Here is a 16,792-nt window from a genome sequence, read left to right on the forward strand (position 1 = left end):
ACTGAATTAACTTCAGTTTATTCTGTTTATTATTGCTCTTCAGTCTGGAAGTTACGGGTTTGCTCTCTGGAACATAAAAACAGACCACTTCATTTTGCTTGCTTTGGACTGAAAACGTGTCAACTGTTGAGACTCTCAAATATAAATTCAGCATTTTTGTTGTAAAATCTCACTTGTTTGCAAAGGAATCAATGGGAAATTGCTACTTTTTTGCAACCAACCTTCAGTGATCATTAGAGGAACTGCACCTTTTTGTACTTACTGGCTTGTTTCCTTTGAAAAAGATGAAGGGAGGGGCTTAACAATGGCCCATTTTATGGTTCCCTGGTGAACTTAACTGGCTCCAAACACTTCTTTTGAATCATTTCTTTGCCCAAAAATACTGTTTAAGAAAACTAAGACCATTGTTTCAAGAAAAATGGTCTTATTTTCTGCCTTGCAAGAAAAAATACCTTATTAAAAAAGTTTTTCAATAGCAAAATAATCTTAGTTTGAAAAAACAAGTCTTGTTAAAATCAGAATTCTTGGTAAGACCGTTTTTCTTATCCCATTGGCAGATTTATTTTGCTTATTTAAAGAAAGTCTGCCCATGGTGTAAGCAATTTTGAATTATTTCTGCCTGTTTTTGCAGTGTATAAATGAGGGAATACAGATGCCCCCATGTTATTATCCACCACCTTTTCGCAGCTCAAAGCTGTAACACAAAGTTTCAGAGGCACGCCCTGAAGACCAAGAAATGGGGAAGTCACATTGCAGCACTGTATTAGTACAAATGCAAACTTATATTATATTATAATTTAATATTGATGTTTAGTATAATTACCAAGCTGTAAATGAGATGTTGCGGTTTCTTCATTGGAGTTCAGGAGATTGTGCTAGCATATAGAGAATAAGTAAAAAGATCAAAATTTGATTCTTCCAAGAAACATGTCATGACTCCAAAGTAAAACCATTTGGTGCACGGTACTTTCCGTACATAAACTGCTGGCTGTGCATACTTGCAAGTTGCTCTTGCGTTTAACTTTGAGCCTGAGGAAACTGTTAAGAGCTCTGCAGAACATCTGATAACCTTTAACACCAAGTTACTTGTTGTGTGATTTTCAAAATGTGAAGGAAAAGTGTGATTAAACCAAATGTGAGAAGGACAAGATGAAGGAGAGATGATGAAGTGTCAAAGCAGCCTCACTCACAAATATAATGTGTGAAACTGTAGCACGTACCCTTTTGGTGAGTCTGCTGGTTGTGCTGCTTGTTATGTTGCAATGAAAACGTTTAAAGAGTGAAGGAGAGCTGTGTTTGCTCTATCGGGACAAATAAGTCAGCAGAAATCACAGTTTGTCACATCTACATTTTGAAACTGTTGACCAGCTGTGTCAAGTCCAGCATTAAAGTGTTTTGAAACCCTCAGATGTGTTTCCATAGCAGCAGAGTGATGATGTCAATGAATCCACTCCACCTTTTTTGGAAAGAAAGTACTGTAAGGCTGAATCACAAAGCAAAACAAAAAAAGAAAAAGCACCAGATATGCTCAGCTAATGAAATCTTTTGTGCACTCTGACCCCTGGGTTAACCCGCTGCTGATCAGCACTCAAAGAACACGTAAAAAGAGAAGAAAAACACTTTAAAGAAGCATTTCTGCTATCTACAATTCTTAGTTTAACAGCTCAAATGGATCATTGAAGGTGGACAGATAAGAAAGGCTCTGATCTTCAATCAGAGTACAGAAGATAGTAACCCAACTGTGACACTAATATCTGTTTTCAGTGTTTGAGCTCACAAGGAAGTGAAACAAACACAAGCAATCTCTATGGCTTCTCATTCCAGCTTTCATTCTTATGCTCTCATGTTCTTGGGTGTCTAAAAACAGGGGGAGTAAAAAGGACCTTTCCTGGATTAGGGCTTTAAACCATCAAGTGCCCCCGACAGCTGTGATGTGGCCTCTACAGACGCTTTGGATGTCTGCATCAGTCCACAGTCAGACTCAGCTCCTTGGATGGGTTATAAATACGAGCAAGCTCTTGCCTGAGCGTTCATGTGCTGCCACAACACACCCAAATTTAACCGAGGCGTTCAATGCCCAAAGCAACAAGTGAATCAACTTGACAGTCACTAATTCCAGCAGGGCTGGATCATTTTATTAAAGGTCTCTGGTGTGTATGTTGCAGTCTAGCCACTTTTCTTGCTCTGGTGTGACTCAGAAGCGAGAATACTAAATATTCCCACACATTCAACTCCCCCCAAGATCATCAGGGTATCTCACAAGTCACATCAACACTGTAATTACACAGAAATAGCTGAGAGAGTGGCTAATGAAAATATAATTAGTAGTGTTGCAAAAAATTATTCATCACTTTAGCTTGGAGTTTGAGAGAAAAACTGCTTGTTTTGGATTGAAAGAAGTTGCCTGTTCTACATTTGTCTCCATAAAAATAAAATTAAAATTAAAATTAAAAAGAGGACTGTGATTATCTGTTCACCAGGGCTGTGAATCTGTGTCCCATTTTTCTGATGAGAAGTTCCCGTTTTCCTTTTTCTTCTTTGGGGATCACAAGCTCCTCCTCCTTCTCCAAACTTTGCTGTGGGAACTCCCTGTACATCATGATGAGGTGAGTGGAGTAGGCGTGGGTCTGGAGTGGAGAGAGGCAGTGTGTGAGAAGTCAAGAGAGGAGTGAGGACGCTGTGGAGCAGCTGACGGCGCATGAACCAAACCCTTAAAGAAACTTAAGATGCAGTTCTAGTCAAACCCCGATCACTCATGTTAAAGGCTTGATCAGCGGAGCTGACATCAAAAAGTTGGCCTTTTTTTGGAGCACAAATTGTTATGGTGGATTATTCTTCTTTGAAAATGGGTTTGAAAAGATTTGACACAAAAGTGCCGGGGACTGTTTTCTCCATAGTCCGCTCGTTCTGCTGCGTTATCGGGCTCCTAACGACTCTTTCTCAGCCTGTCTGCGAGGCGTTCAACCTAGACGAGAGGAACCCAACAGTCTACAGCGGACCAGAAGGGAGCTTTTTTGGATACGCCGTTGACTTTTATCTGCCTGATTCAGCCAGGTGAGTTCCCCACAAACTTCAGTTTAAAGTATTCAGAAGCTGGAAGCGTGGAAACACGAGATCTCACATGTTCAAACTCCCTGCGTTTTTATCGCCACGCGCGCATCCACTTTACGCAAACGCATTGCGCGCAAACTTTCGGCTTGAGTTCAGAGCAGCTGCAGTATTTCCCGGAAAAGTCCCCAAGACTACATGAAATGCATCTCTGATCTCTTTGTTGCGTATTATTAGCACTAATATTAAATGAGGCAACTTTATGCATAACGCACGCACCATATACGCGCATAGCCTACCAGAAAATCCTCATAATGTTCCATAAATAACTGCTGGAATAATATAAACGCTTTGTTAATAAAGAGTGGGTGAACCTCAGAGGATGAATAAAAATAAAAATCACTATATTTGACCACATATGACACCACAACAAGTTTCTTGCTACAGCATTGCTGTCTCTTGGCTCAGTCGGGATGTGATCCCTGTGACACCCAGCATGCAGTGACAGTGTCAGCATTCCTTCTGCGAGGCTTTAAGCATCAGTCACTTCTGGAACTCAGACTTCTGCATACATTCCTGTGGTCATGTCTAATACCACAGCAGTCTGTGGAGAATAGAAATTGGCTTGAAGGGTGGGGTGGTGTTAAGTTGCTGCTAATACCAGATTTTCTTGCTACTCTGTATTGGTGAACCCCTAAAGATGCATTGGGAGAAATGTCTGATCACAGCTTCAGACAAGGCTTGAGTGGGTTCCAGGAATTGTTTTCCTGTTTCTTTTTGACGACAGAAACAGACATGCAGAACGCCCCCCTCACCTTTTAACCCCTCATCTTTTGCTGTTTCTTTAAAAGCCTCCTGCTATTGCTCTTAAATCTTCTTCCTAGGAAGCAGGGGGGATTCGGGTATGATTTAGGATATGAAGCGTGTATGTGGAGACCCCCCTCCCCATTTTTTCTGTCAGTCCCTGTATATCCCCTCCTCCTCCTCATCACCTCCTTAGCTGATGTCATTCTGCAGTGCTTTTTAATTCATCCATCGCCCAGACCTTCCCCCCACTGTCTAGCCCCTCTCCCCATCATCTCACCCTGTCCAGACGGAGTAGACGTCATCTTATACCGATGACTTCATTCCAAACTTCCCAACAGTTGGGACACCTTTCTTCCAGAGATAGTGGTTTGCATGTGCCGCTGCAGTTTCCCTGGATCTCTGTTTTTGAACCCTGGCTTATACCTCTACCAGCCCACCACATGTATCATTCACTCTTCACCCACATTTTTTCAGAGGTTTTGACATCAAAACCCATCAGACATTAAAAGAGTTTCTGTTATCTCTTCTTGTGCCAACCCATCATCCTCGCCCACACGCTGGAGATTTGGGGAGTGTGGGAGTCGCAGCAGCCACGGTGAGGTCAGTCATGGGTTGAGATTCTTCTTGTCAGGAGGATGAGATCCGGTGAACCCAGTACCAACTATATGGAGAAGGTTCGAAAAACACTAGCCGCTAACTTTATTTAGTTAGCTCTTTTCAAACATTCGTGCCACCCATGGTGTCTTTCAGAGTAAAATGCCTTGAGTCAAAGTGGGGGAGTTCATTGAAATGCAATGAATCACCTTGAAACTATAATTTAAAAAGTCTATTCAAAGTTTATATACAGAAAATCCTAACTAGATTAAGCCATAATGTAAGTTTCTTTTATTTGTAAGAAAGCTTTAGTAGAGTTCCACCTTTTTTCTGGACACAGCACCCAAAAAACCTGAAAATGAAGAGTGATACAGTAGATTGTACACTATAAAAAAGACCTCAGAAAACAAAGAAATCTACCCACCAAAGAGTTTAATTTCAGGGATTTTGAAGTCTTTTCCAAGTAATATTAGATACACAAGTTAATCTCTGGTTACACTGTAGATTTAACAGCTGGAAGAGGGAATGAAGATACTTTTTCCGCTCATAAATGCCTTCTTTTAGGTCTCCAAATTCCAGCCTTTTTCCATCTTTGACGCTAATCCTTGACAATGAGTTTATAAACGTGGCTCTGCCTGACCCTTGGGCTTCTGTAATAAAGTTAAATTTGAATGCTGGTAAATGGCCCACCATGATAGATTGCCTGAGGACAGTGTCTGTGAACTGTGTGTGACAGCTCCTGTCAGAAACGCGCACGAAGAGCAGACATACACACCGGGCTTTTTTATGTCTGTTCGGCAAGACTGAGCTTTAACAGATTGGATGAACTCTCTGTATGTCAGAGCATAGAAGGAAGGACTTGAAGATCCACTTTTTTGTGTGTTTTTAACACGTTCGTGTGCCACTTTACTGATGATGGAGGACACATAAAGGAAAATAAAGCCCCAAATTGCATTATAGAGTATTTATTATGCAAATCATTGGGAATTAGCAGCAGACAAAAAGATGTAGTTTAAAAATGATTGTATTTGTGACATAAAAAATATGCTGGGGGTCATAAGACCCCTGCTCCGCTCCATTCTGATGCACCCACTTGCAGACAAATAGACCGATGTATGTTCTTACTTTCCATGTCTGAGCTGGCATCTGGCTCAAAACTGGATGGCTAGATAGCTTGCATTTTGCTCGCCATTTTTTGTTGCACCAATAATGTTAGGTTTGGGGGTTACGCCAGATGTCCCACCCACAACTCAGAAGTGAATTTTTACCCCACTGTGCAGAAACGATGTCCCAAAAAATGGCATATGTTTTTTTGATTTAGGCCAAAAACGGCATAATAGACCACCGGAAAGGCTTTTAAAATAGATCAAGAGATAATCAAACTGGGTCTTTGTAGAATTTATACACTTCATAATTGCAGTAATTTCCCTCTTATAAACCATTGTTTGATACGAGAAAGAAAACGTGGTAGATCATTCGCTTTAAAAAATGACAAAGTCCACTTGTGTATTAACAAAGAAAGCAGGTTCACAAATTTCGATTTCAGACAAATGGCCTGGTGTTGGTCGTCTTTCTCGCAGTTTACCCAGTTAAACCCAGTTAGAGTTGAACTAATATTGACATTGGACCAAGGTCTCTTTTGGCTATTAAAGCAGACCTTTTTCTTGTCTCGTTTGAGTCCTTCTCTGGCTTCGCTTTAGTTGCTGTTTCCAGTGATGTCCTTCTTCAAATACCTGTCTTTAAATACAACTAGTGAGTGTTTGATCTGCAGGAGCAAAGCTTTGTATATTTGCACAGACAAACTCCCTTTTTCAGGTTCCATGCAGACCCAGAGACCCTTCGGCTGGCGGCTGGTACTGTTTAGCCTTACTCCTGTGACGAATGCTTTTCCTAATCTATCTGTCCTCTATAGCACTGCTCCGATTTGGTGTTTGTCAAACCTCGAAACTCACCTAGAGAAATCAGACCAGCAGGTTGGTAGCTTTAGATGGATATACAGCACGGGCACACTGTGTTCCCTATAAAGTGCTGCTTTGTTAAAGAAGGGGGTTTGTCTAAATGAGTTCGACTATTCACTGGAAAAAGATGTCAGCATTGAAGTTGATGATGTGTTTTAAAGAGCCTGTGGACTCTCTGCTGCATAGGTTTGGGAATGCCCTGTGGACACAATGTCTACTTTGTAATGGAGCCGGCCATTGGTCAGAGTCGCCCTGACTCACTTGGCCAGATTTAATTCGTGACTGCCGACAGGCCTGGTTTGTTTTAGTGGCTGCCCACAAAGTGACTCATATCTATGGTAATCTGATAAAAGGGCAGTCCCACACATGGCAGTAAGCAGATGACGCCATCAGCTGCTTTGTATAATAAGAATCCTAATCAAGGTGCGTTCTAACTTTAGAAATGAAAACGGCCTGTAACCTTTTTCGCTTATGAATGTGAGGCTATTATGTGCATGTGTGGGTGCTGTGTAGCTATATGCGTGTCTGGGGGGAAGGGGGGGTGCTCAGACAGCTGCGACCCCCTCCACCAGCACCACCTTTTAATACTACAGTCTCTATCCTGCGGTGAGAGCGTTGGACCTCCTGACGGGGACCCATTGTGGAGAGGTGTGAACCCCCAGCGGTTAAAAGCCCTTCAGGATGGTTTTAGGCCCCAACATCGTGAAAGGAAAGGGGATGCGCCATGTTTGTGTTTGGGGGGTTGGGGGGAGTAAACAACGTCCTGGTATGTGAAAGAGTCTGTTGGTGTTTTTCTGTTGTGAGATGTTTGACATTTTTGCCTTACAGCTTGTCAAAAAACGACAAGTTGGTGGTTTGGATTTTTTTTTTACAGCCGCTTGTTTTTGACCAATAATTCCAAAACGTCTAACATGATGGGGGAACTGCAAATGGTTCTTGCTTGTTAAATGGTTGAGCAGAGAAAGTAAAGATTCGTAAATGTTGTTGGTATCAGATTTACCAAATAAGTATATAAAGTTAGAAAGCAGCAACGCTAGATGTCCACAAACTTTAGAGCAATAAATTTAGGAAAGGTTGCAATTTTCAGCCCACTCTTTATCTGCCGGTACTTTCATCTATTTTAAATAAAATTTCTGTCTAAGCGAAAGCATCAGATCCTTATTTCCTATTTGTCTCACATCACATCGGGCCTGAAAATGCCTTCTTTTTTCAAAGAACTTTCTCCCAACCTGTAAAGAAACGTATAGATTTCTTTTTCCACCGGTTAGACTTCAGAGCCATGTGACCATTAACAAAAAAAATATGGCCCCACCATCAGCTCACAGTAGACTCTCTGTAGTCCCACACGCCATCCCAGCAAGCACTGCTACTCTCATCATCTTCCTGTTTCTGGACAGCAGCGCTGACCGAGTGTGTTTGTGTGACTAGACCTTGGTCCAAGCGGCAGCTGTTGGAACTCAAGCAGCTTCTGTCTGGACTCTGCTCATGGAGGACACAGGACTATTCATGGGGGCTAGAAAAAGTCATCAATCAGCACATCCTCTTAACTATTTAGATGATCTCACTTTTTCATTAGGCATTCTTTAGGATTTTGGTTTGAACAGGACCCAAACATGGGAAAACTTAATTTAGGAAGAAAATGTATCCAAAACAAACTCAAAAGGTAAACATTACATGAGGAAAGGGGGTGGAGCCAAAAGTTCCAAAAAACATGGACTTACTGGGTTACACTGAGGACTAGTTAAAAGAAACAGCTGGTTGATAGTAACTTAAGCCTGGTGTGTCGATGGGACTGAAAGAGCAGAAACAGAACACTAAATTATGACACATAATCTGAATTTAACATCATAGACATGAAAGTGCAAACAATAAGAATACTTATCCATAAGGGCATCAATCCTGTAAAAAGCAGCATTATCAATGCATTTATGATTTCTTTATTTAAGACGACCAACAGCAGGCCATTTGTCTGAATTCATGTTATAAAAGACAGCTGAAGCAAATTAAACTATCTCTTAGCCCTTAAAGGGCCTAGATCATGCTTTTCTTAAGCCTTTCAGAAGAAAAAAATATCCATATATATGATCATATATTAGCTTTGGCACATAAAAGAACAATTCTAACGTCAAGATCTTTTTCGAGCTGCTGAATTTTACAACATTTTTTCTTCATTCATTAGAAAATTGCCACAAGAGCATGTTAAAGCACCAAAAACACAATTTTCATTGGAGTGGGTTTTCAAGAACGTTGCAAACTTAAATATTCCTAAAATAGGCCTGAGTTTATTAGTCTTTCGGACCTCCATGGCAGATTTTTGAGCCAACTTTTGTTTACATTGCTTTTCAAGCACATAAAATATGCACATCTATGCAATTCTGTCTTTAGCATTTGACTTACTTTACTGATTTATTTGCAGATTTCCTTTGATTTTTTGGAATGTTGTGGATCATTATTCTGTTGCATGACACAGTTTGAGGCAAAGTTGAAACTGAAAGAAATCTGATGGATGGTCTTCCAACAAGCTTGACAAAAGTTTGCTTTGACACGATGTTGATGTGTTTTGTTTTTTGCCAAACACTCCACGTTATGGTCAAACTTTTTGACTCTGGTCTTTCCTAGGGACAATATTTTAGAAATGTTGTGGTTTGTTCAGATGCCACTTCTGCAAATTGGAACCATTCTGCCTTGTTGCTTCATGAGGAGGATGAGCTCCTTTTTCTCTCCACATTTTTCAAAATGAGCTTGAAGTTTTAACAGTTAAACTGATAGCTGAGAACTAATGTGCTACTACTCTTTAATTAAATTGTAATATTTCTCCTGTTTTCCCTTTATTAATATTCATGGTTGACCTTGCATTTTATGGCTGAAACATCCACTCTAAGAAGAGATGAACAGCAGTCTGGATTTATTACCTAGAAATGATTTTCAGTGTAAAATGATGATCTTTTCATTGTTAATTGATATGAAACCCTTTCTTTGGAAATTCACTGACACACTTACGTGTGCTCTGGACTGGCAAACTGAGATGACAGTTGTGTTTTAGTTTTTTTTATCAAGTTACTGTGGCATTTTTCTAATGATGGAAACATGTGTTAAGAAAATTAACCTTATAATTAGCATTCAAATCTTTGTGGATTAGGATCACATGTGAAAAGGCAGTTTAAAACTATTACATTCATTCATTTTTTCATCTTCTTGACCGTTTTTCCCTTTCGGGGTCACGGGGTTGCCGGAGCCTATCCCGGCCACTTGGGCGTAGGCAAGGGATGCCCTGGACTGGTCGCCAGTCTGTCGCAGGGTAGAATATCCTCAATCACACATTCATTCGCTCCCACGCTCACACCTATGGACAATTTAGAGTTGCCAATCAACCTATGAAGCATGTTTTTAGACGGTGGGAGGAAGCGGGAGTCCCCGGAAAAAACCCACGCATGCACGGGGAGAACATGCAAACTCCACACAGAAAGGTCCCCCATTGATGTTGTGTTTTTCATGTCCCCCAGCTGGGACTTGAACCAGGGGGCCTTCTTGCTGTGAGGCAAGAGCCCTAACCACTGCGCCACCATGCAGCCCGTTAAAACTATTACAGTTTTTTACAAAACTTTGATATTTACAAAAACTAAAAATACGCTGGGCAACAAGTAAAAAAAAAAAAGGGGGGGGGGGGGGGCAAGTCTCTCTGCTCCGCTCCATTCTGCATTCATTTGTTTTCCTTGTCCAACCTGGTGCAAAACGGCAGCTGGATAGCTTCAATTTTGCTCACCATTTTTGTTGCATCTGTAATGTTACATTGGAGGTGTGAGGGGCTGTAAGCTAGCAATTCAATTCAATTTATTTGTATAGCCCAAAATCACAACAACAGTCGTCTTGATGGGCTTCGAAGTAAAACATGAACTCAAAAGGATCATGAATACAAAGAGACTGTAAACAGATGGGAAGTAGGGGCGGGATTGCTCTGTGCCAATGGCCCCACCCACAAATTCCAATAAACTACTGCTACTCTGCAGAAACTATTTCCAAGAAAACAGACCAGTTTTTTTTTGGTCTAAAAATGGTATAATCATAATTCAAATACCACTTGGAATTTTACAGTAAATCAAAAAATGATAAAAGTGGAATTTTAGGTATTTTAAAATTACTGATAATAATCCATCCATTCATCTATCCATTTTTTGAACCCCTGCTTTCGGGGTCACAGGGTTGCTGGAGCCTAACCCCAGCTACTGTTGAGCAAATGCATGGAACATCCTGGAGGGGTCTCAAATCCATCGTTGGGCCCCAATAAGATACACTCCTTCAATTTTTTGTGGAAGTTCTGAGAATGTCTGTAGTGTCTCAGAGACCTGTTTCTGCACTTTTTCGCTCAGGTTTGAATAACAGTCATGTGTTGTTCATTTGTAAGCTTATTGTGGACCGGGTAAAAGTGACTTTTTTCCATACTTTGCTTCATAAAAATGTCCTCAGCTAGAGGGTAAAAGGGCAAAGGTCGCTCTGGAAAAGATCGAGTCATCTGAATATGGAATCACTCCATTGTTTTAAGCATGTGTTGATAGCTTAGTGTAAATTCCACGAGGCATTGTGCATGTTTCACTCCAAGGTGGGAGAGTGAAAAGGGCCACTTGGGCCTTCAGCCCCTTCCCCTGCATATGTGCCATTGCGTTCGTTGAGCCTTGTTTATGACTGCAGATGGTGGCTGCAGCCGCCAGTGGCAGGCTGAACAAATGTGATTTAGGTTTTTCCCCCTCTTACTGGCTTAAAGCTGTTATAATGGTGTTCAAGTGACATCAGCTTCACAGCTGGAGGACAATTTACTGTGGAATGATGGAGGGCTGTACTGAATGATGGTGGTGGTGGAGGGGGAGCATAGACATTTGCCTGTTGACAACCCCAGTGTGAAACCTCATCATAAACTGGGTTAGCTGAGAGTACACACAACACTCACATCAGCAAGTCCCACTCCTCTACATCAGGCTGAATGTGTAAACCCTACTGAAAAAGTGCTTGCAGTAATAGTGTGGTGAGACTGTGTTTTCTGTAGAAAGTCCCCAAATTGCTTGAGCTTCTAATAAGCAGCTCTCATTTGCAGTAAATAGGTTTGAGTTGGCATCTTATGTCAATTACAGTAGTTTAGGATTAGTGTTTAATTGTTAGTTGGGTGGGGGAGATGATTAGTGGCTTCTCATTGGAACCAATTCAACTTTAACCTAAAAATCTTTCAGCATTTTGGGAATTGCTCAACTAATTCTCCTCCTAGTTGGTTGTTTTAAGTCAACATGGGTCTAAGAAACACCTGCATGAACATTATTTTCTGTCCCAAACTATCAGAGCACATCACTGAGAGGACTAACCTGTTTTAGGGTTTTTCTTACCAATAGTACAGTCCTGTAGTTGTATTTTTCTTGTTGCTGTTGTTGCAGTTTTTGAGTTTAATAAAGACAAACTTCCATCAAAGTATTTCAGCTGCACATTAAGAATGTCTTGCAAACACTAGTGTTTGATTGTGTATAGTTATAGGGCTTAATGACAAAGCTGTTACCACTCCTAAAACAGGTTTGACTCAGCAGGAACAGAGTTTATGTCCTTAAATGAAAAACCTAAGCATGTTAACATTTTCCTGTGGCATTTTTTGATGATGGAGGACATATATTAAGAAAATTAAACTCAAAATTGCATTTCTGGATATTTATTCAAATCATTGTGAATCAGGAGCAGATGAAAAAATACAGTTGGAAATAAAGGGTGTCTATGTGATGTAGAAAATATACTGGGTGGGACACAAGCTCCCTGCTTCGCTCCTTTCTGATGCATCCACTTGTAAACAAATAGATCCCCGTAGGTCTATGTTTTCCTTGTCTGGGCTGGAATCTGGGTCAAAACTGTACGGCTTTATTGGTTTGATATTGCTGACTGTTTCTGTTGCACCAGTAATGTTAGGTTGGGGGTGAGGTGCTGTAAGTGGGAGAGTGTGTAAACTAATGGATAATGGGAAGTGTGTATGGGCTTACTCCATGCCAGCAATTCTGCCCACAAGGTGAATTTCTTATGAACTCCTGCTGCTTTGTAGAACATAGGTCCTAGAAAAGGACAGTTATTTTTTTATTTGACTGAAAACACCATATTATTAATTAAAGACTACTGGGAACTCTTTTACAATAGGTTGCCATTGCAGCAGAAATCCAACCCATCCTGTCTTTTGGTGAACAGCTGAGGATTGCCCTCTCACAGCTAATTCCATATTTTTACATGCTGATCCCAGGAGCTCCCTGTTTGACAAAGGAATTTGTAATGAAGCCCTTAGCTGACGATAGCCAGGGCTATATGCAATGTAAAAAAGACAAAAGCTTCCTTTCATTCAAACGATTGGAAAAACCTAAACGAGCTAGATTCTGAGATAAGTATTCATTAAATGCTAGTAATTTCTTTTTTATTGAAGCTTTGATATTGCCACTGGTCTGTGTTTGCATTCGAAAAAGAGAAACTATCTAATTTTACATCTTCGTGTATCTATGAGGAGACGGCCAGCTTTGTGAAGACCATGTCTTGCTTCTAGTTTTTATTCTTCTTAAAAAACTGACTGCGCTCGTTCAAACCTGGCTCCTTAACAAATGCAGTTGTCCAAAAAGTTTATAACCATTTTAAAGTGTGCCTTCATCCACTTCTTTCATGTATTGCAAGTTTTTCTTCTTGCGAGAAACATAGGTATTGAATTTTGTAGGTTCTGAAATGCATTTCCCCTTAAAAGGTGGGCACAAATGCAAGTCAGTTGCTTCAGCAAAATCCAAAATCTATTATTGCTACATTTGGATCTGGAACTGTCCTTTTACTTTGAGGTATTACCATAACCCCTAAATGTTCCGCTCCAATTATCCACCCCTCTCAGTCCCATATTTATTCAGATTTTCTACCCTGTTAGTCATCCGGCAGCAACATTTTCTCAGTCTAAGTAGTAAACGGCTTCATTTGGATTAATTTGAGTAGATAACAAAGTGAAATTTGGGATGGGTGTTACATCTCTGTCTGAACTCTGCTTAGTAGTGATCCTCATGAGTGAGGTTCTAAGTTTAGCCAAAATTGCGAGCTATTGGAGGATCTATTGCAGGAAAGGGTGTACACTTCCCGTCTTGAAGCCCCCCAGACATTGCCTGGTCCCATTGGCTCCTTACCTCCTTTACCCACATCAAAATGACTGCAAGTGTGCCTGCTTGTTGGGTCAAGCAGAATGAGGTAATGGTTCAAACACTTGCCAAATGAGCTATGGCGCATTTTTTCCTTTTTTTTCTAACCATACCCAACTTTGATTGTCTCCTCTGACATGTTCTACCCTTTCTTAAACTCCTTCATCTCTGAAGTCAGTCCAGCAGTATTATTGCCCCTTGACTCAGCTGTAACTCACTGTTTCTGTGAGTGTCTGCTGAAGTGGTTGGCTGCCTTTCCTGTCCTTTTTTTAGTGGAGCTCCAAGGACACCGTCGTTTAGCATCCCAGCTGTAGAAACACGAGTGTGACTCCACTTAGCCCGTCTGCTCTCTTGTTTTCCTGTTGAATCTTTCCCCCTGAGAGCGTGTGGGAGCATGCGAGTGTTTCTCCTTGTGTGTTCGACGCTAAAAGTAGGCCTGCAAATGTCATGTGTGCACATGTGATAGCAGCAGTTTCTAAGAACCGTGTGAGATGCAAAGGAGCGCTTGTTCGAATGCTTTGCATGCATCAGGATGTAGCTGCTTTAGCGGTGAATTATCAGAATGGACATATATTCAATCTGCTTTTAGAGCATCGTGAAATGTTATTTTAATTGACTTTACGTTGCAAATCAAAGCTCAAGTTTAAAACAACAGGATTTCATTTGGTGTAAATTTTAATCAGATGTGTTTTTTTTACCCCAACAGTGCAAGTGTGGTGATTGGAGCCCCCAAGGCCAACACAAGCCAGATCAACATTACAGAGGGGGGGTCTGTTTTCTACTGTCCATGGAGCCCAGGCCAAACTCACTGTGACTCCATTGAGTTTGACACAGAGGGTGAGTTTAACACTCCAACCTAAAAAGGCACTACGTACACTCCGAGCATCTGACCCATGTTCATATAAAGCTAAACGCGGGTCCTTGATCACACATTTAGCCCACTGTGTTTATACTTGACAAGCAGGGAGGAGCTTCATCATTTTCTTCTTTTTATAATGTTTACTATATCCCCTCCACCTACAGGTGGAAGAGCCTTGGTGTGAAACCCCGTGAAACTTTTTTTTCACAGCTCTATTTTGATATATGAAAGACTTAGTGTTGTATAATTACGGCGAGGGATAAACCGCGAATATTAATGTCCCTTCCATGACCAATTTTCAAAGGGTTGGTACATCCATGAATTAAAGGGGACGCCATCTATACGTCAGTGTCTCTGATTGGTAAAAATTCATCTGGTTTAACTTTCAACACGTGTTCAAAGGCTGCAAATTTCTTACGTAGAGCCTAAAATGGTCATAGAAACTTGCATAGTGACACGTGAATGCAAGAGTTTCGAACGCAGAAGCTCAACATGCGTATTTGCATGCACTTTTTATTGGAAGTGTTAGCTTAAACGTGCATTGCCGAGGGTAGCAGTATGAACGTAGCTTCAGACAAAACAATTCTGGTTTTTGTTTTTTGTCTCGGTCCACCTTCATCAGTCAAGTTACCCGTTTTGTTTTCTGAAACCCAAAAACCAGAGACGGCGCCTGACTCCGTCAAGTGTTCTCTGCTGTCTTTTAAAAACAGCTGGAGTGGTTCCGCGCTGGATCAGACGTCACTGTCGCACCTCATTGAACTGCTGTTGCCTTCATTAACTCTTCAATAGGGGTGAAACGGATAATGGGGTGAAGAGGTTTTTCTGTTTTTTTGAAAACTCAACCAACTTCCTCCAGGTCATGCTCAGGAAGCAAATGGAGATAAGCAACTAATAAACAAATATTCATCACAAAGAAACCTTCTGTTTGTGTAACAGACTTGAGAAGAGCGTTCCAGCCCAGTGGAAATTAGGTAAAGTGGTTTTGGCAAAGGACTAGGAAGTCCGTGAAGCTGTTTAATGAATGGACTCATGTTTCACCTTGTTGACAGGGTCTCCATTAGCCGTCTTAGCACAATAGGGCCAGCGCAAAGTGAGGAAAGATCACTCGACGTCGCCTTAAGAAAAACAGTGATTCACACAAGCTGAAGAACAGATCCTGTCCTGCATTTGGCTGAAAATTGAAGCTCCATGTTGTAAGCCAGCTAAGATTTACTGTCCACACAGCACAATGGGGAGAAATATCCCATTAAGTATTTCACAAGCCCCGGTAAGACAAGCCTCTTTTATTGGACACCTCTGTTTTGACCCAGTGCTTTTAAAGTTTTGTCTTCCATTATAAAAACGTGCTGTGCATCGATGAATGCTGGGTAAGGACCACAGAGGGTGATGTCATGTCTAACCAATGAGGCCCCCCGGTCAAGGTTGGTCCCCTGGGTTGAAAGCGAACGTCCTTCTAAGCTTGAGCGGGCTTTGAAGCGGTGGATTAGAGAGCCTGAGGCAGCTCTGACATCTGGATCACAGCAGTGGGGGGCTCTCGACATGAGTTTCTGCTTTAAATGTGGCAGCGACAACCAGCTGTTGCACTAGTGACACTCACTGCTGCATTTTATAATTTTTTTTTTCTATTTCTGCAGAGTACACTTTGCATTTCAAACTAAACGGTGTCAGAGGTCTCTGTGTTTGAGCCCTGACCTGAACCCTCTTAATTAGCCTAACTAATTGGGTCAAAGTGGCCAGAAGCCCCCACCCATCCACTTCCTCCTCCACTGAGATAAGAGCTGTATGGATTTAAAGGGGGAAAGGGGACTGAGGGCAGCCGGGAGGGCGATGGGGGGGAGAACCAGAGCTCCATTGCTTAGTTGTGTCTTCCAATCCCCCAGGGCCAGCTGATGGGATGAGTGACTCCAACTGTTTTTCTTCTCTTATACTGACAAACACCGAAATACACACATTTAGCAGGAAATGCTCTAATGGATACTCAGTTCAAAGCGTTCATCTCTAGTAGTGCTGAGGCCCCCATCGCTCCTGGTCCTGGGAATGACCGGCTCTGGAACCATGTCACATCAGCGCTCTGTGATAACCGGCCTCCCAGAGGGGGTTTCTGGTCAGATGACAGGCTGCAATGGTCTGTCTCAGGGTTTCCCTTAATCTGTGCATCTCCCTTGCGATCATCTATTTAGGCTCTACACATAAATGGAGCTGCCTTCAGTCACTGAAAGCAAGCACAGCGTTTCATCACCTGTTTCAGTGACACAAAACCGACAATGCAATGAGAGAACTCAATGAACCTCTTTGGAGCCTTACAATATAGTGCTTTTTTTCTTAGTAACAAAGATGGCCACTGCATTAAT

General features: G+C 41.5%; 1 protein-coding gene across 1 annotated transcript in view; it reads left to right on the plus strand.

Moving 5' to 3' along the window:
- Positions 1 to 2,631: 2,631 nt before the first annotated feature.
- The window catches only part of LOC101158275 (integrin alpha-5-like), a 39,647-nt gene continuing 25,486 nt past the window's right edge, over positions 2,632 to 16,792 (plus strand). The window contains exons 1-2 of the mRNA XM_023956830.1: positions 2,632 to 3,054; positions 14,289 to 14,419. Of these exons, the coding sequence (XP_023812598.1) occupies positions 2,822 to 3,054; positions 14,289 to 14,419 (364 nt within the window). The 5' untranslated portion in view covers positions 2,632 to 2,821. The remainder of the gene's footprint in view (positions 3,055 to 14,288; positions 14,420 to 16,792) is intronic.

This window comes from Oryzias latipes, chromosome 7 (genome assembly GCF_002234675.1).
Source record: "Oryzias latipes chromosome 7, ASM223467v1".
Classification (NCBI taxonomy): Eukaryota; Metazoa; Chordata; class Actinopteri; order Beloniformes; family Adrianichthyidae; genus Oryzias; species Oryzias latipes.